The sequence below is a fragment of the Talpa occidentalis genome, unplaced genomic scaffold, assembly GCF_014898055.3.
Source record: "Talpa occidentalis isolate TD23 unplaced genomic scaffold, MPIMG_talOcc4v2.1 talOcc4.10, whole genome shotgun sequence".
NCBI classification, from domain to species: Eukaryota; Metazoa; Chordata; class Mammalia; order Eulipotyphla; family Talpidae; genus Talpa; species Talpa occidentalis.
The window spans coordinates 19,248,231-19,271,810 of record NW_023600993.1 but is presented as its reverse complement, the minus strand read 5'-3'; the positions used below and the strand labels follow the sequence as shown (position 1 = coordinate 19,271,810).

The 23,580-nt window shown below is 38.2% G+C and overlaps 1 protein-coding gene across 2 annotated transcripts in view; it reads left to right on the top strand.

Annotated features, from left to right (window-relative positions):
- The first annotated feature begins 323 nt into the window (after positions 1–323).
- TOP2B (DNA topoisomerase II beta) overlaps positions 324–23,580 on the top strand; it is a 55,968-nt gene continuing 32,711 nt past the window's right edge. The window contains exons 1-10 of one of the 2 annotated variants that reach the window (XM_037525216.2): positions 324–1,029; positions 13,731–13,901; positions 15,641–15,731; positions 16,953–17,016; positions 18,427–18,572; positions 19,253–19,350; positions 19,929–20,141; positions 20,571–20,744; positions 22,707–22,808; positions 22,898–23,035. In XM_037525216.2, coding sequence (XP_037381113.1) covers positions 958–1,029; positions 13,731–13,901; positions 15,641–15,731; positions 16,953–17,016; positions 18,427–18,572; positions 19,253–19,350; positions 19,929–20,141; positions 20,571–20,744; positions 22,707–22,808; positions 22,898–23,035 — 1,269 coding nt within the window. In that variant the 5' untranslated portion in view covers positions 324–957. The remainder of the gene's footprint in view (positions 1,030–13,730; positions 13,902–15,640; positions 15,732–16,952; positions 17,017–18,426; positions 18,573–19,252; positions 19,351–19,928; positions 20,142–20,570; positions 20,745–22,706; positions 22,809–22,897; positions 23,036–23,580) is intronic. The other variant, XM_037525225.2, reaches the window with a different exon arrangement.

Here is a 23,580-nt window from a genome sequence, read left to right as displayed (position 1 = left end):
AGCACGCCGGGAGGATTAAAACCCCTCCGAGGCCAAAACGACCCTCTCCCTTTGCCACGGCCAGATGACCCTGACAGCGGCCCCGGTTCTCCCTGCGGATGGAAAACCCACAGACACACACACAAACAAAAAACCTCAAGTCTTCCCTTCGGTTGCTACCCGCAATGACGTTTCCCCCTCGGGTCCCGCCCCTCGGGGGGCTTGGAATTTTAGGATTGGTGCAGAGCTTGTGGCGACAAGCCTCTGATTGGGCGGCGGGACGACGAGGCGTTGACGGACAGCAGGGACGGCCGCCGCGCCCTCCCGCCCGCCCTCCCGCGGTGCGCGAACGTGTGTGTGCGGTGTTATGCCGGACGCGAGGGAGGCGACCGCGACGGCCCCTCTGTTTATTGTCCCTCTCGGCGCGCGGATGTGAGCGCGTCGGGGCTGCGGCGCGGCCGACGAAGCGGCCTGTGAGGCAGCGGCAGCGGCAGCTACGACGGCGACTTGGGCTCCCCGCGGGGCCGGCCTCCGCCGAGCGTGAGGAAGGACAAGGCGCCTCCGCGTCCCGGCCGCCCCCGGCCGCCCGGGGCTCCCCGGCCGCGCTCCCCGCCCGCGCCCCCGGGCCTCGGCCCCTCAGCCTGCGGCGCCCGCGGGCGAGAGGAAGCCCCGCCGCGCCCCGCCGCCGCCCGCTGCGCGCTCGCGCCGCCTCGCGCTTCCTCCTCCGCCGCTTCTTCCTCAGCGGCCGCGCTAGGCCCGGGCGACGCGGCCGCCGCGCCTCGAGTTTGAGGGCGCCGGGCGGCGCGGCCTCCTCGGCGGGCTCGGCCGGGCGTCCGCCCCGGGTCTCGGCGATGGGGCGCGGGGGACGGCGCCGCTAGGAGCTCGGAGAGCGGAGCGGTCGGCGCGGAGCGGCGGGACCCCACGGCCCGCGGGCGGCGGGAGCGGCGGCCTCGGGGCCTGGGAGCTGAGGCGCCCGCCATGGCCAAGGCGGGCGGCGGCGGCGCGGGAGCCGGTGCGGGCGGCGCCGGCAACGGGGCACTGACCTGGGTGGTGAGTGGCGGGCGCCGGGGCGGGGGTCCGGGCGGCGGCATTGTTCCCGGCTCGCGCCCGGGAGGAATTCCGCCGGGCCGGCGGGTGGGGGTGCGGGGTGGGGGGGCGGGGAGAGGGAAATCCGGTCCCCAGAACGCGCGCCCCGCAGGGGCTTCTACCCGTAGAACACCCCCCCGTTCCCCGCCCCTTTTCTTTCTTCTCTCTACCTCTGTCGAGGCTCCCGCTGCAGGAGCATAATGTGCACTTGAAACTTTGGTGGACAAGCCGTGAACGTGACACGGAGACCCCGCACCCCCAGCCCCGCTGGCTCTTTTTCCCCCCTCTTGTCCCGACTCTCCCCCGGGCAGTCAGGCAGGAGAGGATGGGTATGACAATAAGGCGTGTGTGTCTGTGGAGGCCAGCACTTTTTCCTAATGTGGCTTGAGAAAATCTCGGAGAAAGGTGTGTGTGTGTGTGTTGTTGTAAATGCAACCATCTCTGCTGCTGTAATCCCTGGAAGAATGGATTCGGGGGAGATACCTGCACAACAATTTGCACTTGAATTGGGTGTCTCAGCTCAGCTGCAGGCGTATTCCTGCAGGCTGTTTCACCGCAGTTACGCCGTGCACGGTTCATCTGTCAGGTTGGGATGATTAAAAGAAGTGTTTAACTGCGTCAGCATCGCAGGTGAAGGGGGTTAGTTAGGGCTGGATGGAGTGCGCCCGGGAGGTGACTGAAGTGTTTAGTCCTGGAGTTAAAGGATTTCGGCGCTCAGTTCCTGCTGGGAAGTAGAAGTAGAGGGGGAAGACCCAGCGAGAGCTGATTCCCACGGCAGATCGATAATTCACTGGCATTTTACTTGCTCAGCAGAGAGTTCAGATCAGGGTCATTTCCTACACAAAAAAGCCCAGTTCAGTCAACTGACTAGGTACCCAGGAGAAAAAAGAAAAAAACCTTCCATTTTTCAGGGGCTTTTGAGGGACCCTCTTTTTGTCAAAATACCCAAGAAAACATTGATAGACATTTCTATTGCTTAATTTTTCTTTATCCTTTCTTTGGGTGAGGTTAAGGTGCATGGAGTAGCAGGTGTGCTGTATTACTGAAATTTCTTGGGGAAAAGTGTGTTACTGATTGCAGGAAAACATTTTAACCATTTGTTTGCATGTCAAGGTGCTTTGCAAACTTGCAGGGCTCCTGTTGAATCTTTCCTATTTTTGTCGAATAACATAGTATGAACAGACTAGAATTTGGAGAGATAAAGGTACTATCTGGGTGGACAAGGCGGAGAATGAATGAATGTAAAATGAAGGTTTTTTTTTTTTTTTGAAATTGACGAGCCTTACCCTTGTTACTAAAATCAAACAACTTCTGAGATGAAGTGAGATAGCCAGATGGTACTCATTCACTATTTAGAAATGTTGAGGCCTGATCAGTGTTTCCTCTGAGGATCTGATTCTGTAGTGGTAAATATTTCGCACTAAGATTGAATTAATTGGCTTTAACATTTTATAGCAGTATTTTAATGTTACTCTGTAAGTAATTAAACGACCACTTTCTTTCAAGCTTAGCAGGAAACGTTCCTGTCATTTACATAAGAAGTTTTGTGTAACTTTTAGCGTCTCATAATATTAGAAAGATTCCATGGAAATTAAAGTTGACTTACTAATTAAAGATTTTTTTTTAAAGATTTTATTTATTTTTATACAAGAGCTGGGGTACAGGCCAGAGACGCAGGAGGGTGAGAGGATTCACCAGAGACAGAGCAGGGAAGAGAACAGGCAGACTGACTGAAGTACACTGCTGAGGGGAGCATCAGGCTGGACAGGAGAGTTCTGCTGGGCCATGTGGGAATCTCCCTGGCCAGCCTGGAATCGAACCCGCATTGTGGAGGCTGCAGACAGCTTCACTGTGCGTGCTGCGCTCAAGCTCAACCCGTTGTGCCACCGGGGAAGGCCACTAATTAAAGATTTTTTTGCTGTGAAATGAATATAAGAAGTAAAATGAAGTGAAGTAAAAATCATGTAATTTTTTATATATAGATAATATCCTCCTGTTGAATTAGAAGTTTATTAAAAATGATCATCCCATAAGTACACTTCAAGATTGGATGCTTGCTCTAAATTTAAGTCAGGTTATATGAGCATCTTTATGTCCACAATATATATCATTGATCAGGCTAGTTTGATTTTTATAGGAAGAAATATAGTGAGATGGTTTCGAATATGGACTTAGATGTCAGATTGATTTAGGTTCAGATCCTGTTTCTAACATGTAATCAGTGAAACTTTGTACAGGGAAGCTAGCTGACTTTTCTAAATCTGTTTTCTTGTCTATAAAATAAGGTCACATTGAAAATTAAATAACCTGTAGCACAGTACTTGGTTTCATAAGTGTTTGTTATTGGCAAAGTTCAAGAAATGCACAGTCAGACTAGATTAAGTTGCTTTTACATCAAATGTCTTTAAAAGGGTGAAAAATTACTCCTTTGCACTAGTTCGGGGTTGTTGCAGTGGTTGTCTGTTTCTGAGGAGTAACTTTGCCTGCTGTATTGAAACTGGTGTTAGGTTGCCACCTGCTTGTGGGTAACAGGAAGATATAAAAATGGAATTAGTCCCCGATAGTGTTTTCCGGGTGGACAGGGTCATGTGTATATTACTAGTGCTGACTTCTGTGAGGATGCAGGTCGGTGTGTGGTGGTAACATTGTCACTGAATGAAATTTTACATTTCCATGTCTGAAGCCACAAAGCAAAATGGTTAAGATTGACATTGACTTCTCCTTTTAATAGAGTATTGTGTTTGATTTGCAGTATACTTACAGGATATTTTTAAAATTAAAAAAGAAAAATATAAATATAATAAAACTATTTTGAGTTAAAATTGACAATGACTAAAGGCTTCTCTGAAGGAAGCAGTTTCTTGAATTTTTAATTTGTAAAGCTTTAATTTCATTCAATCACTTGTCATGTTTAAGTGTTTATAAAAATAAACTTGTGGAAATACTAGATTACAGGTAATTGCTATGTTAATGGTGATCTTTTCTTTTCAGTTAATATTCTATTTTGGTAGATTAAAAAAGGCAAAAAGTCATCAGAATAGTATACATCAATGATCAACTCAGGGTCACCCGCTTATTCCTTTCTCATTATTTTCACACAAAGTAAATCTTAGAATTATATCACTTTGTACATATTTCAGCTTTTATCTCTAAAATGCAAATTTCTTTAAAAATATAAACCACAACTGACAGTTTTTAAACTTAAAATTCATTGAAATAAAAAACATTGTTTTCAACTGTGACTACTTATAGTTCAGGAAGCATGACTGAATATTGTTTAAAGATTCCTGTTTGCTTTAGTGGCTTATTATATTGCTGGTCTAAACCCCTGAGCTAGATTTTCAAGCCACTTTTTTCATAAAATTTGTTCCCTTCTGATTGAAATTTATTTCCTATAGTTCTCATAGTTTAGGTATAGTTTGGTTTTATCTCTTCACTGTCTTCTGTTTGTGATGTTTGCTTTTGTCAGTTTGCCTGCTTTCCACCAGGAACCCTTTTTATCACTATAAATCTTATTTACTTTTTTAAAAAAAGATTCATTTATTTATGCATAAAAGAACTGGGGTGTAGGCCAGAGCTGTAGGAGGGTGAGAGGATTCACCAGAGACAGAGTGGGAGCAGAACAGACAGATCTACTGAAATTCACTGTTGAGTTGGGAGCAGCAGGTGAGACAGGAGAGGTCTGCTGTGCCATGTGGGTCAGCTCCCTGGCAGGGACTCAAACTTGTGCTGCAGTGGCTGCTGATAGCTTCATAGTGCTGACACTTAAACCCTGTGCCACCAGGGAGGCCCCTAAATCTTAATTACTCTTAAAGTAGCTGAGTCTCACCAAACTTTCATTCCCAGTTTATATTCCTCTTTTTCTGTTGGTTTTAGAAATTATAAAATTAAAGTCTTTTATTATTAAGTCTTTTGTAAATGTCATTTTCATGCATGATAATTTTGTTAACAAATTAGCTATAGACTCCTGAAGTCAGTAGTATAAAATTGTTTGTAACCTTCATAGTGTTTAGGATACCTTAGCCATTCTCAGTTGTTAACAGTTTGGGAAATTGACATAGTAACTTTCTGAAAAGTCATTAATAGGAAAAGCTGTTAGATAGCAATGTTCCTTAGACACATTCTTAAAATAACATAATAGCAATATTTAGAAACATTTTGGCAAGTTTTTGTGAAGAGAAGTAAATATGTCCTCATGTAGTTTCAGATCTGTTAAATGCTTAGGTTGTGGCAACAGTTGCATTTTACTAAGTAGGATTAAAAAAATAAGCTTTTATGTTTAAAAATATTAATTCAAAATAGGATCTCATTTTAAAGAAAAGGTGAGATCTATATAATTATTCCCATTGGCAGAGAAGAGTTTAGAGATTAGGTAACAAATTATTAAGCACATGACTAAGGCAAAGTTGGGATTTAAACCAGGTTTATATTCTTAACTGTCATTTATACTGCCCCCACTTTAAAAGCAGTAAGAGCCAACTTGTCTCTTATATCCTGATGTAATGGGATTAAAAAAATCTTCTGGGATATACCTCTTTATATATCTTTCTTTTAAACTCTTTTACTTTTGTTAAAAAGCTAGGAAGTGCATTTCCTTGCCAGAAATTATGTGTAATTTGTACAGCATGTTTTCTTTAAGTGTTGGGCTATGAAATCACGTCACCTGATTTCATATTTCAGCTTCTTCGAGTACGAGCTTTGGGAAAGTATTTAACTTCTCCAGACCTCAATTTCCTTGTCTGTAGAAAGGGAATTATAATATAGCATCTATAGCATGGAGCCATTATGAGGATTGAGATTATCCACGATTCTTATAAAGCCTGATACATAATAAATTCATGGGTACATATCCGCACTGCCATGCCCCCTGCCTCAGTCTTTCTTTTATTTTTAGTCCAGTGATAGGTATTTTTGTTACTTTTGTTTGAAGGAAAATGTATTTTTTTTTATATTGGTGAACTGATCACAGTAAGTCTAGATAACATCACACAGTTACACTTTCAATACTCAGCAATTTGCTAATATACAATACAGTATTATAACTGTAGTCACTGTGGTATACATTATTACATCCATGGAATTTCTTTCTTTTTTTTATAATTAAGAGTTTGTACCTTTTGACCACCTTCCCTCATTTGTCCACTTCACCTCTGGTATCCAAATGCCTCTCTGTTCTCTGTATCTGTCAGTTAATTTTGTTTTTTTTTTTTTTTTCATTTTACTTGAGGGAGATCATGCTGTATTTGTCTTTCTATGTCTGAGTTACTTCATTTAGCATATTGTCTTCACGGTCCTTGCATGTTATTACAAATATGAAGATTTCCTTGTTTTATAGCGAATAATATTTGTGTGTGTGTATGTGTGTGTATGCCTGCCACGTTTTCTTTAACCATTCATGTATTTATGGTTGTTTCTGTGTGTTGGCTGTAGTAAATAATGCTGCCGTAAACACTGGGGTGCATCTATCTTTTCCAGTTAGCATCTTCATTTTCTCCAGTTAGGTACACAGAAGTGGAATTGCTATGTCATATAGTAGTTCTGTTTTTAGTAGTTTGAAAAGCCTCCATGCAGTTTTCCATAGTGGTTGTACCAATTAACATTCCTACTAAAAGTGCACCTGGGTTCTCTTAGCTTCCTCCCAAACATTTGTGATTTTCTTATCTTTTTTGTATTAGCCATTCTAACAGGTATGAGGTGATAGCACATTGTGGTTTTGATTTGCATTTCCTTGGTTAGTGATCTTGGGCATCCTTTCATGTACCTATTGGCCATCTGTGTTTCTTCTGTGAAGAAAATGTCTATTCAGAGCATCTGCCCATTCTTTAATTGGATTGATTTTTTTTTTTTTTGGTATTGAGTTGTGTAAGTTCTTGATATATTTTGTGTATTAGCCAAGTATCAGATATATAACTTGCAAATATTTTTTCCTGTTTAGTGCCTCGGATTTTCATTTGTTGCTGCTTACCTTTGATGTGCAGAAGCATTTTGGTTTAAGGCAGTTCCACTTGTTTACTTTTGCTGGTCTTGCCTTTGGTATCAAATCTGAAAAATCGGCAAGACCAATGTCAAGGAGCTCACTGTGGGCCTCCTTGGTGGTGCAGGGGTTAGTCTCAGTGCTATCAAGCTTCTTGCAGCCACTATAGCTAGATCCCCGGCCAGGGAGCTGACCCACATGACGCAGTAGACCTTTCCTCTTTCATCCACTGCTCCCTTCAGCAGTGTATTTCAGTAGATCTGCCTGTTGTGCTCTGCACTTTGTCTCTGGTGAAAGCCCCCACATCCACACACACACACACGCACACCCCTCTGGCCTACACCCCAGTTTTTGTATGCATAAATAAATAAAAATAAATCTTTAAAAAAATAAAGGCGCTCACTGCTTATATTTTCTTCTAGCAATTTTATGGTTTCACATTTTAATTTCAAACTTTTAATGTATTTTCAGTTGATTTTTGTATATGGTGTAAGATAGGGGTCCAATTTCATTATTTTACAGGTAGCTCTTCAGGTTTTCCAATACCATAGAGAAAGATACTCTCCTTTCATTATTGTATATTCTTGGCACCTTGTTGCAAGTTAATTGATCATATATGTGTGGGTTCATTTTTGTGGGCTGTTTTGTTCTATTAATCTATGTTATGTTTTCATGGCAAAACTACACTGTTCTGATTATTGTATCTTTTTAATATAGCTTGAACCAGGAAGTATGATGCCTCCAGTTTTTTCTTAAGTTTTCTTTAGCTGTTCTGGGGACTAGTGATTCTATACAAATTTTGGGATTTTTTTCTATTTCTGTGAAAAATGCTATTGGTCTTTTGGTATGGATTATATTGACTCTGTAGATTGCTTTAAGAAATACGAACATTTTAACAATGTTTATTTTTCCAGTCCATGATCATGGAATAGCTTTACATTTATTGGTGTTTTCAGTTTCTTTCATCATTGTCTTACAGTTTTCAATGTACCAGTCTTTCATGTTGATTATGTTTATTCCTAGGTATTTTATTCTTTTTAATGGAATTGTAAATGGGATTGTCTGTCTCTCTTTCTGGTAATTCATTGTTAGTATCCAAAAACTACTCTTTTTGTATATTGATTTTTGTATCCTGCAACTTTACTGAATTTGTGCTTTCCATTTTTATGTAAGTGAAGTATGATCAAAATGAACATCAAAATATGGCAGCCCTGAGAAGGAAAAAAAGGAGAGATGTTACAAAAGGGTAGTAAGAAGTTTGAGGGGTTTGCATAGAAGATGGAAGAAGGGGCTGGTTGCTAGGCTTTTGCTAGTTCTATTCTTGTTGGCTTGGTGATGGTGAGATTTGTGTGCTGTTATATGAATGAGTGGCTCAGTTCCTTTTTAGCAACTGGCAGACCATCTCCTTTCCCTTCTTTGGCATCAATTCATTCTCCCACAGAGAAAAAAACTATGGGTGATTGCCTCAAATTGCTATACAGGTGAAAACTGCTTGGAAGAACCTTCTCCCTACCCCCAGAGTGATCTTAGAACATACTCATTCTGGGGAAAAAACGTTTAGTTTTCTTGGTGATTGAATGAATGTATTCTAGTTACAGGTTGAGTCTAGGATGGGTATTAAGTTCATATTCTTTTAGTGGGAGTAGCAGTATTGTAAAAGTGCTAAAAAAAATTCATATTTTAAAATAAAATTTACATATTTTTTGATATTTTTGTCAAAAAAATGCCCAATAATTCATTGTTTAATTTGGCAGCCAGCATTTAAACTTTAAAAAAGTCAATTGTGACATTATATGTACAAATCTTAAAGAATAGAATTAAAACTTTTTCAGATGTGTTCAGGATATTATCTAATATGGAATTACTTTATATTTCCATTGTCTTTAGTTTTATGTGACTAAAAATGTTACTTTTTAGATTTCAGTGTAAATGAGTGGTAGAATGATCTATTACCATAAATAGATTGGTAATTTGGGAACACAAATTAAGACAGTATATTAAATTAAAATTAAACTTAAAACACAAGTTTTCAACTTTTATTAAACTTTAATGAAATGATCTTGGTAATTGATTATTTTCAAAGGCATATTGTTAATTTTTATTCAGTGTGGTATACTTAGTAAATTATTATAGTACAAGATGTATTACTATGAACATTAAAGGTTAACTCATTATTTTGAATAAAAACCTGCTTTTCAGTCGTTAAAATGCCTGCTTAAAGGTTTCAAGTAGATATCATCCTCAGTGATCATCTATGGAATTGTGTAGATAGAATTTCCTGATTTGTTTTTGTTTAAACTAGTTTCTTAATCTTTTTTTCTGAACAGTATAAGCCACTGCTAAAACTGAAGAGCTACTCAGGTGACTTTTTGAAAGAGCTACACATGGTAGTAATTATAACTGGGGGTGGGAGGTGGAGGGAAGATGATCAACAGATTTCTCATTTAATTTCATAGTTCTTGGATGAGGATGTTTGTATTTATACCTGTTCTAGAGTTGGGAATCACCCCACTGAAGCAAGTGGAAGTTGTTCTCTCTTTCTTTATTCTCAGATTCTGATTTTCAGTGGACTGGACCTTACTCAGGGGATAACTTTCTTCTAATAAACAGGCACTGAAAGAGACCATTATTCCAAGTTTCTGTCAGAATTCCTATAGACCTTTCAAGAGAGAACCTCCTCAGTTTGTTGTTAGTGAACCAATGGTAGTGCAAACTACCATTTATTGAGAAAGGGAAAGCAAAAGACAAATCTGACTGCAGTATTAATTCTGCATTTTATTTTATTATTATTTTGAGATTTATTTATTTATGTATACAAGAGCTGGGGTTTAGGCCAGAGGTGCAGGGGGTGAAAGGATCCATCAGTGACAAAGTGAGGAGCAGAACAGGCAGATCTACTGAAATACACTGCTGAGGGGAGCAGGAGCGAGACAGGAGAGGTCTGCTGCACCATGTGGGTCACCTCCCTGGTGGGGATCAAGCTCCTGCTGCAGTGACTGCTGATAGTTTCATAGTGCTGAGGCTTAACCCCTTGAGCCACAAGGAAGGCCTAATTCTGCATTTTATTCTGCCAAGGCCATCAGTCTTATTTTGCTTTCACTTACCTAGATTTGCCTAGATTCTAGTAAGAATGTTGGGACTTCAGAAGTAATAAGTATGTATAAACAGTGCCTCTAGAAAAAGTAAACCTTCAATTTTATTATCACTTGCATTTTCACAAACATGGGTTAAGCTTTTAAAATATATCAATAAGTGTTCTTTTTAAAATTAGAAAATGTATCAGAAAAGAAAGTGAATATTAACCCTATTTCTACTTCTCACAATTTTTATTGATACTTTGTTGGGTGTATATCTTTTCCTTGCATGTATATATACATTGTATGTCATTTTCTTCTGATAAAAATGATCTATTATATACTTATTCACTAAACAGTGCAGTTTTATTTTTATTTTTTAAAGATTGATTTATTTGGGCCTCCCCTGGTGGTGCAGTGGTTTAGCACTGGGCTCGAGGCTGCCCACAGCCTCTGCAGCGCCGGTTTGATCCCCGGCTGGCAGCGAGGGTCCCACATGGTATGCAGACCTCTCCTGCCGTGCCGGCTGCTCCCCTCAGCAGTGTGTTTCGTCAGCCTGCCTGCTCTGTTTCCTGCTCTGGCTCTGGTGAATTCTCTCGCCCTCCCGTGCTTCTGACTGTACCCACTGCTTGTACAAATAAATAAATCTTTTAAAAAATATATTTATGTATAGCTGGGATACAGGCCAGAGGTGTATAGGGGTGAGAGGATTCACCAGAGACAGAGTAGGGAGCAGAACAGGCAGACTGTCTAAAATACGCTGCTGAGGGGAGCAGTGGGCAAGGCATGAGAGATCTGCTGCACCATGTGGTTTGCTCCCTGGCCAGCCAGGGATTGAATTCATGCTGCAGTGGCTGTGGATAGCATCATAGGTTGTGTCTTAACCCCTTGTGCCACCAGGGAGGCCCTAAACAGTGCAGTTTTTTTTTTTTTATTTGTTTTTTTTTTTATTTATTTATACAAGCACTGGGTACAGTCAGAAGCGCGGGAGGGTGAGAGAATTCACCAGAGCGGGGAGCAGAACAGGCAGAAGGACCGAAGTACACTGCTGAGGGGAGCAGCGGGCGGCAGGAGAGGTCTGTGCGCCATGTGGGACCCTCCTCCGGTGGCCGGGGAGCAGCCGGGGATCGAACCGGCGCCGCAGAGGCAGCGGGCAGCTTCGCAACCCAGCGTTCAACCACTGCGCCACCGGGGAGGCCCAAACAGTGCAGTTTTAATAAACTACTAATTTTAAAAAAATTGATTACTAACATAGCAATAGTAGTTCATAATAAAAACTTTTTAAATTTATTACCCATATAGTAGGGATAACTAAAATTTGTAATCATTTTTAAAGTTTATATGAAGTTTTAGAAATTGAGAATTGATTTGGAATATCTATAAATGATCTCAAAATGCATTTTTTTTAAAGATTTATTTTATTTATTTATACAAGCACTGGGTACAGTCAGAAGCATGGGAGGGTGAGAGAATTCACCAGAGCCAGAGTGGGGAGCAGAGCAGGCAGAAGGACCGAAGTACACTGCTGAGGGGAGCAGCGGGCGGCAGGAGAGGTCTGCGCGCCATGTGGGACCCTCCTCCGGTGGTAGGGGAGCAGCCGGGGAATGAACCGGCGCCGCAGAGGCCGCGGGCAGCTTCGCAACCCAACGTTCAACCGCTGTGCCACTGGGGAGGCCCTCAAAATGCATTTTTTATTGTATCCTATAATAACATGTTTTCCTTAATGCTTTTTATTATGTCAACTAGAATGATGCATGTTTTTCTTTCCTCAGTATCTGTCATGATATTTAGGAAAAAATATTTTGGCATAAAGTGTTTTGAGTATATTTTCACACTTTTGTAGTTTTTTATATATTATTCCTGGAGAAATTTATAAAAAGTAATCTGATAGAGTCAACTTCATTTCACATGTTCTTTGTTTTTCATTTTTTGTTTTAAGATTTATTTATTTTTTGCATGAAAGAGCTGGGGTGTAGGTCAGAGTTGTGAGAGGATTTACCAGAGACAGAGCAGGCAGATTTACTAGAATACACTGCTAAGGGGAGCAGTAAGTGAGACTGGAGAGGTCTGCTGCGCCATATGTGTATTAGCTCTCTGGCTGGGGATCTAACTCAGGCCTTAGCAGTGATAGCTCTGAGACTTAACCCCTAGGCCATCAGGGAGGCCCATGTTTTTTAAGACATTATCCTAGGGGGAAAAAAATGATGACCTTTTTGAACTTGTTAGGAATCTTTTAGGTGCAAGCCAAACATCCCATAGTCTCATACCACTTGGGAGAAAGACCTGGTAATTAGTAGTAAGGGGATATGGAAAAAGTTGTAAATTCTTGAAAAAGGAGTGAGGTAGAGTTTTAATACTTTTTCCATACCTTACAAGGTTCATTGTAACTCATAAGTGCCAGATATAGAAACCCAAATTAGATAGAAAGGAGTCTGGTTGAGGTTAATCTTACAAATTGGCTATTTTCCTTTCACTTTGAGCATTTAATTAGTTACCCTTATAAATGAAAGATTATCTAAAAATACTCTTCAAAATCTAGAGTGAGTTATTTTTAATACTGTTATTTTGAATATTAAGTCTCTTTAATTTTATGTAAAATTTATGGTATTATAAGATTATAATTAACATAGGATTTGTTACAGTTATTGCCCTGGTTTAGATTACTCACAGGTTATGGAGTTTGATTTTCAAATGTACATTTAAAGACTGTAATGACATGTTCCTAAAAATAACTTTAAAGATGCTTGTGGTCTGTGTCTAGGACCTGAATGGAAGTGGTATACCACTTAGTTGCACAAACTCTCTCTTCCATTGTTTGTCTTCTGATTGTTTCTTTTCTACTCAGTACAATGACCTATGAAGATACTGCAATTATTTTGGAGTTACTTTAAAAAAAAAAAAAGATTTATTTATGCATACAAGAACTGTGGTACAGGCCAGAGGTGCAGGGGGTGAGAGGATTCATCAGAGACAGAGTGGGCAACAAAACAGGTGGATTGACTGAAATACACTGCTGAGGGGAGCAGCAGGCAAGACATGAGAGGTCTGCTGCACCATGTGGATTGCTCCCTGGTCAGGGATCCAACTCATGCTGCAGTGGGTGGGGATAGCTTCATAGTGCTGAGACTTAACCCCTTGTGCACCAGGGAGACACATAAGTTACTTTTGCCCCTTTACTATATAATTTCCAGAGCTTAATAGTAGAGAATTTACATCTGGAATCTTGGGATCCCTATTGCAAGTCAGATTTAGTCATTGTGAACCTGTAACCTAACCAGAACTCACATTTGTTGGAAGTTTTGAGAACTACAAAATTAACTTGATATCTTACAGAGTTGGGAAATTTTATTTCTGGATTGAATAGATGTTTAGACTGTTCTGGTTATTCTGATGACTGTGATTCTGTGACTTTTTGGACTCTTGTCAAAACTGCGGTTTCATACTGGATTATAACAGGAACTAGACTGTCAGTAAATAGACCTGTGTTCTCTTTAGGGCTTAAAATTACCTCAAAAGATAATTTTGTCATTAAAAAGAAAACCCATGTCATGTGTCCATATACATTTTAGTTTACCCCTTGGTAGGTTATTTAAATTTGATTTTTTGGTTAATTTTAGACTCTTTTTGATCAGAACAATGCTGCAAAGAAAGAAGATTCAGAAACATCAAACAAAAATGATTCTTCAAAGAAGTTGTCTGTTGAGAGAGTATATCAGAAAAAGACACAGCTTGAACACATTCTCCTTCGTCCTGATACATACATTGGATCAGTAGAGCCATTGACACAGGTAATTTGCTTGTTAAAACTTATTGTGATTTGGAAATAATTTCCATTTCTATTTTTTTAAAGATTTATTTTATTTTATTTTATGTATGTATGTATGTATGTATTTATTTATTTATTTATACAAGCACTGGGTATAGTCAGAAGCATGGGAGGGTGAGAGAATTCACCAGAGCAGGGAGCAGAGCAGGCAGAAGGACCCAAGTACACTGCTGAGGGGGGCAGCGGGCAGCAGGAGAGGTCTGTGCGCCATGTGGGACCCTCCTCCGGTGGCTGGGGAGCAGCCGGGAATCGAACCGGTGCTGCAGAGGCTGTGGGCAGCTTTGCAACCCAGCGCTCAACTGCTGCGCCACCGGGGATGCCCTCCATTTCTATTTTGGGATAAACACTCTGTGATGATTTACTTTGTAATTATGTGATTTCATGACTCAGGTCATGAGCAAAGTAGGGAGAGATCCAAGAGAGATAGAAATGTCTTTATTCTCTATTAGAGATATAACAACAACAAAACTAGGAGATAAAAGTCAGGAGAAAGAATCAGGTGTTAAAGTATGAATTTAAAGAAATTCTGGAGTTCTTCCCGTGATTTTTTTCATTTAAAGATTTATTTTTTTTATTTATACAAGAGCTAGGGTACAGGCCAGATGCGCAGGAGGGTGAAAGAATTCACCAGAGACAGAGTGGGGACCAGAACAGGCAGACTGACCAAAGGACACTGGTGAGGGGAGCAGTGGGTGAGACAGGAGAGGTCTGTTCGCCATGTGGGTTGCTCCAAGGCCGGCAGTGATCGAACCAGCACTGCAGAGGCAGTGGACAGCTTCACAGTGGTGCGCTCAACCACCTTCGCCACAGGGAGGCCCTCTTTCTGTGATTTAAATGCTAGAACTTATACATATATACTAATGACTATTGCTTAATCTTACTAGGGACTTGGCTTACATATGTTGTTCTATTCTAACTATTTTGGGAGGTAATTACTATTATATGCATTTATAGATGAAGATACTGAAGTTTAAATAAATTGAACTTGCTCAGATTTCTCAACTAGTAAGAGCTGAGATTCAAAGCTAGGCTCCTCACTCCAGAGTCCTGCTGTGTTCATACTGTTTTACTCTGTGCTCCTTATATTTCAGAAAAAGATAAAACATGAAGTAAAAGCATAAATAAGATTTCCCCCCTATTTTATTTAATTTTTAAAAATTTTTTAAAAGATTTATTTATGCATGCAAGAACTGGGCTATAGGCCAGAGGTGTGGTGGGTGAGAGGATTCACCAGAAACAGAGTGGGGAACAGAACAGGCAGATTGACGGAAATGAACCACTGAGGGGAGCAGTGGGCGAGTCAGGAGAGGTCTGCTGTGCCATGTGGGTTTCTCCCTGGCCGGGGATCGAATTCGTGCTACAATAGCTACGGACAGCCTCATAGGTTGTGTCTTAACCCCTTGCACCACCAGGGAGGGCCCCCCCCCCATTTTATTTAAATACTGTTTCTAACAATTCTTGGTGCATTATATTAAAGTTATTTTATGTATAAGAATGCAAAAAAATGAGTAAGTTCTCAATTTTGAGGTTTAAATTGGATATAAATATAGTAATGTTAATTGCATGGAAGTGGTATGTTTTGTTACTTTGAAGACATATGTATTTATAGAATAAATGGCAGAATGTGGGCTTATACTATGTAAAGTTTATTATTAAGGACTTAAGAAGAAAAATATGTTTTAAATTTTCCTCTCAATACAGGTAATGTGGGTATATGATGAAGATGTAGGAATGAATTGCAGAGAGGTTACCTTTGTGCCAGGATTGTACAAGATCTTTGATGAAATTTTAGGTGAGTACTTAAGATATACTGCTTCTGTTTCTATGATGTCAATGTTACTATATATAAAAAGTCAGACTTAGAGTATAAATTTTCTATCTCTGATATTCCTTAAGCTGAATAGAAATGTTCTTCAGAAATTTTATATCACTTGTTTGAAAATTTTCATCTCTCTGTGCATATCTTTATATCACTTTGTTCATCGTAAAATGAATGTTGTGTTTGATCAGTAATCCCACAGTAGGTATGTAGTCATGTATGTTTAGTCATCTGGGGGACATGTTAAAAACAGATCATCGAACCTGATTCTTGCAGATTCAGAGAGTTTAAAGTGAGACATTGTATAAAATTTTTTTTTTTCAGCAATGAATCTGATGTTTCTGTTGGACAGCCAAGTTTAAGCTTTTCTAAATGATCTCTGTCCACTCCAAGTAACATGATTAATTATATTGCAATGAAGCATGGATACCTAATTCACTTGTAGGGAATGCATGCACTTTGGAAATGTTTTCAGCCAGTGATTTTCTGCAGATTCTGTATTCTGTCACCTTATGAGTGCCACTTGACGTTTCCTAGACAGCACAATTGTGAGAGTCTATCTGAGCTGCTTCTGAATGGTTTTGAGAAACTGGCTACTTATATTTTGTACCTTTCACTTTTGCCACTCGATTTTACTTTTAAGTTACACAGTGTTTATCAGAAACATTGCAACTGTGATTGAAGTTCAGTTTAACAGCTAGCTTGTGTGTAAATTTTATTGAAGTAATGGTTAATGTATATACATGCATTATCAATTATAGTGCATAGGATTTAGAATTTTGATGTCTAAGGATACTGACAAACTTGCCTTTGTGATTCAAGATTAACTGGTTGCTTTTAGCTCAGTTTGCCTGTGTAATCACTAGTTCTTTGAAGGAGATCAAGAGAAAGTATTTGTTACCAAGATAAAAATATAATTAAAACTGATTTTTTTGCTTTTGCACCTGGAAGTGGCTGTAAAGTGCAGATGTTTTTATTTATTTTGTGTTTATATGTCACCAATTCACCCCTCCCTTTTTGTGTGGGGTAGAAGATATGGTAATTTGGTGTGATGTAAAATTTAAGAATATTATTTGGAAAATAGTTAATATAAACTAGTAAATATATATATTTAATAATGCATATATAGTTGTGTCCATGTATTTGTTTATATAACTTTATATATATTACTCATCAACATATTTAATTTTGTAGTTAATGCAGCTGACAATAAACAGAGGGATAAGAACATGACCTGTATCAAAGTTTCTATTGATCCGTAAGTATATTTCATGTTTCATCATGTATGTTAAATCGTTTAATTTAGATACTCACCAGCTTATGAGTATGCCTCAAATGAATAAAGTATACAGTTAGTACTCCCTAGTTTCCAAGTTGCCTGAGACTTTGTTATTTTTGCCTCTTTAGCCAGAATACTGTACTCTTAGACTGTTTCCTCTGTCATACATGATCTTTTCCGCCCAAATTACCTCATTGGGGGAGCATTTGGAGACCATTTTTCTCCCTCTTTGCTGCTGTGGATGCTATTTCAACTGCTAGCATAACCATTGGATCCTTTCTTGCCTTTTTTTAGGGGACAAATCTAGGTAAGGGTGATTGCTAGTATTTTCGAGTTAATTATAGGTTAAATTTACTTTTTGTAACTGGCATTTGGACTTTTCTATTATTACATCCTCTGTAAATTAGGAACTGCTGGTATTATAGAATATTTACCAGTATTCAGTAAATTAGCATTCACTATGGTGATTTTTTTTTTAAAGAACTGAGGGGGGTGCCTCCCCAGTGGCACAGTGGTTGAGCGCTGGGTTGCGAAGCTGCCTGCAGCCTCTGCAGTGCCAGTTCGATCCCCGGCTGCTCCCCAGCCACCGGAGGAGGGTCCCACATGGCACACAGACCTCTCCTGCTGCCCGCTGCTCCCCTCAGCAGTGTACTTGGGTCCTTCTGCCTGCTCTGCTCCCCACTCTGGCTCTGGCTCTCACCCTCCCGCGCTTCTGACTGTACCCAGTGCTTGTATAAATAAATAAATAAATAAATCTTAAAAAAAAAATGAGGGGGAATGAAAATAATAAAGTTTTAAGTTAGAAATATAGTTGTTGCCTTTGCCCTGTTAAATTTACCATCTTGCCTTTTGCAAAACATTGTATTTATCCCTTTTAATTAGTAATTAAGCATGATTTTAATTAGCAATTCAGATTATAGCATTACTATTAGAAACCTAATTTCCAGTGGCATGCTTAAGATTAATGATATAATGAAAATACAATTTATTTGATTATACATGAAAGTATTACCATATACCTGTACTGTTGAAGTTCTTGATTTTCTATTTTTTTTAAAGATGATTTATGCATACAAGAGCTAGGGTGTAGGTAGAGGTGTGGGAGGTGAGAGGATTCACCAGAGAGAGTGGGGAGCAGAACAGGTAGATTGACTGAAATACACTGCTGAGGGGAGCAGTAGGCGAGACAGGAGCGGTCTGCTGCGCCATGTGTGTTGCTCCCTTGCAGGTCGGGGATCGAACTCCTGCTGCAGTGGCTGGGGATAGCTTGATAGCGCTGTCTTTAACTAAACCCTGTGCCACCAGGGAGGCCTTGAATTGATTTACTTTTTATGGGAATTAATATATTTTTATGCTTTTAAACTCTAAACTGTACTTGTTTATTTACAGTGAATCTAACATTATAAGCATTTGGAATAACGGGAAAGGCATTCCAGTAGTAGAACACAAAGTAGAGAAAGTTTATGTTCCTGCTTTAATTTTTGGACAACTTTTAACATCCAGTAACTATGATGATGATGAGAAAAAAGTAACAGGTAAAGTCTAAATAGCTCATCAGAATTTTGATTGAAAAATACTGCTTTCAACAAAATTTCTTACCATCCCTACATAAAAAATTGGAGAAAAGGGAACCTGGGTAGTTTGGTTGTGAGACTTTCCTTTTCAGAATCAGTATTCATGAAACACTGTTATTGTATAAGTGTTACTTATAGTCTGACAGAGACAATTTAAAAGCTTGATTCTGATAGTACATTGACTTGTCTGGAATTGCTGTAATTCTAACTTGGCTGACAGTTTGAAATTTGAATTAGACTTAGGTAAGTAAGATGTGTGATTCCTGTATGTGTGAATTTGTTATGTAGCATCATGTCTTTTCATATCAATTAGATCACTTAAACTGTTTTCTTTGAGGGATTGGAACCTAGACTTTGCAAATTGAGTTAACAGTACTTTAAGCAAAACCAAATGTTTTCCTATTTGTTTACAATGTCCCAGTAGGTTGATAGTTCCCCCCAACCCTCACCAAAAAACAGAAGTCAAATCTTTTTAAAAAGATACAGATTAAAATTTGGTAATAGAAAAGGGACTTTGATAGAAAATTCAGATTTTATACTCTCATATACTCTCAGGATTATGGGAAACCTGCCTTATGGTATGTAAGTTAACAAAGTTCTTTAAAAAATGGTCATTAAAACTTTCACATTTGTTTTTACAGGTGGTCGCAATGGCTATGGTGCAAAACTTTGTAATATTTTCAGTACAAAGTTTACAGTAGAAACTGCTTGTAAAGAATACAAACATAGTTTTAAGCAGGTATGACAGAAATATGTCTAATTTTTTTTTATTTTTGATAATCATGTTTTTGTTTTGCCAAGATAATAGTGCTTAAATTGCACTGATATCTGTATAACTTTTTTTTTTTAAGCATTAAGTAAGGCTTAAAAAGACTTCAGAATGTCTGGAAGATTTTATATAAGCCTGTCTTCTTTTCGTTTAAAACAAAATGCTTTAATTAACAGACTTCTGCAATAATGAAAATGTTCTGAATCTCCCAGATTAATTGAAATGTATCCACTTTTAGCATGTTTGAAAAATTCCTCATTGAATAAATTCATGTGTCAAAATTTTATTTTATGCCTATAAATACTTCGAAGAATTAAAATTTATTACGGTATATAAGGTTCTACAGTTTGTTTTGCTTATTTTCAACAGGTTGTTAAATAGCATTATCTAGAATTTTTTTATCTCTAATATTACCAGTTTCAAGGACTTGTTTGGTTTGTTATGAAAATGGATATAGTTATGATAAATGGATGTATTTACTGAGCTGAGTGTTCACCTGCTACAAAATGTAGAAATATACAAATATTTTAATATTTTATCTTTTAAAGACATGGATGAATAATATGATGAAGACTTCTGAAGCTAAAATTAAACATTTTGATGGGGAAGATTACACATGCATAACATTCCAGCCAGATTTGTCCAAATTTAAGATGGAAAAACTTGACAAGGATATTGTGGCCCTTATGACCAGAAGAGCTTATGATTTGGCTGGTTCGTGCAAAGGAGTCAAGGTCATGTTTAATGGAAAGAAATTGCCTGTAAGTACCTTCCAAAATAGCTAATCCTTTATCTTCTGCCTTCCGGATGGTCAGTTGTCATATTGATCTCACTTTTTGAGGGTTTATAAAAAAAAAAATCACTTAATTTGTTGCCTGATTAGAGCTTCTTTCCACAGCTGTCCAGTGTCTTAAGTCAAATGGGAAGTCTACTTTGTCACTTTAAAACCTTAACTTTTTCAAAGATTTTGCGGTAGTTTTCCTGTCCATTGTCCCTTTATAAGCTGTCTTTATTAAGTATTCATGGAAATGAATTGGATAGAGTTTATAAGTAGAACAGAAAAGTTATGAAAGTTTGTATTTATAAAGTAAGAGCTGTTGTGAATGAGGGGAAATGAAATATTGAAGTATTTTATGGCATTTACTTAGTTGAGCTGTCAGCATGATTGTTTTTTGCTTTCAAATTAATAGGTAAATGGATTTCGCAGTTATGTAGATCTTTATGTGAAAGACAAATTGGACGAAACTGGAGTGGCCCTGAAAGTTATTCATGAACTTGCAAATGAAAGGTGGGATGTTTGTCTCACATTGAGTGAAAAAGGATTCCAGCAAATCAGTTTTGTAAATAGTATTGCAACAACAAAAGTAAGTATAACTCTATTTCCAAGTCAATAGAAAAATGCTTTTTTCATAACAATGACAACAAAAAATCAAATCTGTTTTTGTAAAATCAAAATTGACTTATGAAATCTTTTCTATGAAATAGCTGTTTTAAAATTTATTTAAACATCCATTGAGAAATTATATGATTAGTATTTATAGTTGAATAAATTTATATTGTGAAATTTAGAATGACAGCATTCCTTATACTGGGATTAGAGTATAGAAGAAAGAACAATAGGAGATGAGTTTTTTGGAGGGTGAGATTATGGGACATTTTACCTGTCATTCAAGCCTCTTCTGTAGGCTTTTGGATTTCAAAATCAAATGAAATTCTAATTTAAGATCATTAATCTATTGACCATTATAAAGAATTAAGAAATACAAACATAAGTATATATAATAATCAGAATAATCTAAAGCTATGGTTTTTCACTCTTGTTCAAATTTTAACATTTTTCCTTAATGTTCACTGTTTTTTATAATCTAGTATCAGTTTTTTTAGTCAATAGAAATCTGGCATCAGCATGTTATGATTGCATTTTGTTGCATGTAATAGAAACCACTAATATACATTGACTTAAACTTGTAAAGATTTTATTTTTCCTCTCATAATTGGGGATGGGGGTAGGTAATTTAGGCAGCTGTTGTGGCTCTACAATGTGATCAGGGATTTTGCTCTTTCTGGCATTTTTGTGACTTGTAACATGTGCTTGTGCTTTCCTGTATGCTACACCTCTGTGACTCATTTCTAAATTTGAAGGATAGGGAATGGAATCACACAAATGTATATGTCAATTATATCTTTCCCTTTTTATCAAAAATATAATTGCTTTCTTGGAAGCCCCATCAAGTATACTTCTGCTAACCTTTTGTTGACTAGAACTGGGTCAAGTGGCTACCCCTACCTTCGAGAGAGTCTAAATTGATGAATCTTTTAAATTGGACATATTGCTAGTTACAAACAAATGCATTTAGAAAAAAGGGAAGAGAAAATACTGGGTAGACAACTTTCGGGGCACAAAATAAATTATCCCATACCTCTCTGGGTTCTTTCTGTGCTGGACAAGTGATCAAAACAGCATTAAACAGGTTATCAAAGGAAAAACAATGAATTAAATAATACACATGTGGAGAATTCATATGATTTTGAATTCTAAATAATAATTGGGCAGACCAGGAATATTTGTCCTTCATTTTAGGACTGGGACATCAAGAAGAGATAGGAAGAGACTTTACATAACAGACATAGAGTGCAAAGATGAGATTCTTATAACATGTTTACTGATAAGCCTAAAAATCAGTGAGACTCTCAAACTACATTCTTCTAGGTCATGCAAAGGAGAAAGAGCGGTTGCTTCTTCGGTTTAATGGCCAGAAGCATACTGATCTCTTCTTTGATTAGTACTGATCTAAATAGTTAGGCAAGAATAGAAGCCTCTGCTAGTGTTCAGGGCTCTCAATCTTATACTAAAACAATCTGCATTCTTTAAGTAGCCTCCTGCATCTCACAGAGCCTTGACTAACTGGCTTTCATGCCAGGGTTATAGTGGCCTACTCTGGTTCTATTGAGAGCAGTTTGTCTCTTTGGAGGGAACTTACCTCATATAACTGCCAGTGGCTGCCATAGTTCCTAATTTTAAATCTTGTGTCATTATTACCACCCATGCCAGTATTTGTTCTCACTTATCTCTCTTTGTAATTCAAAATTGTTTTCACTTTGTATAGAGTTAAAGAGAGTTGGCTGATTGGTTCTGTGGCCAACAAGACATTATTTTAAGAATTGTAACTATCGTTCTGACTCATATTACTTCTTTGGAAAAACTATTGATTTTACAAAGTTGTTTTAAAGATTAATCGCTCATTCTAGGGGGAAAAATGAATCTATATGTATTTTGCTGCCCTAACTATAGAAAAGTTGGATTGCATATTTTTTTTTCTCTTTAGGGTGGACGTCATGTGGATTATGTAGTAGATCAAGTTGTTGGTAAACTGATTGAAGTAGTTAAGAAAAAGAACAAAGCTGGTGTATCAGTAAAACCGTTTCAAGTAAGTGAAATTTTTATATATTATATTGAGTTATTTTTAATATCAGTTCTGATGTTGACACATTTTTGTTTTTGATATATTTTCAACAGGTGAAAAACCATATATGGGTTTTTATTAATTGCCTTATTGAAAATCCAACTTTTGATTCTCAAACTAAGGAAAACATGACTCTGCAGCCCAAAAGTTTTGGGTCCAAATGCCAGCTGTCAGAAAAGTTTTTTAAAGCAGTGAGTAAAATTTGTATTTTTTAAGTGTGAGAGTTGGTTTTGGTGAGAGTTGATGGAGTAGTTGATGAATTAGTTTTATGTACTTGTGGTTAGTTTCATAGTAACTGTGGGCTTAGGCATACTATAAATTAATTTGCTGAATTCTGAAAACTTCAAAGGTAGACTGTTGTTTCATAAAATAATTATTTTCTCAAGGATTAAAGTAGGGAATCATGTAACTAATTGTGTGACCATTATAAAGCCAGAATTCTAAGACTCCTGGTTTCATCTTTTCAACTTATTTCAACTTCATCTAATTTTTATGTTATTTGTATGGTTTTTTATTGCAGCTACATGTGTATAACAAAATACAGTATAACCTACGTATTAAAATTCTCATTTTACTTTGCATGTGTTTACTTGTGCCACCTTAATCTTTCTGTAACAAGGTGAGAGTATAAATAATAGATTTATAACTTCATCTTGCAATTTCTAATAACTTCCTGTAATTTGTTGTATATGCACAAGATTTGCTTAAGTTCCTCATTCAGAATTCCATCAATAAA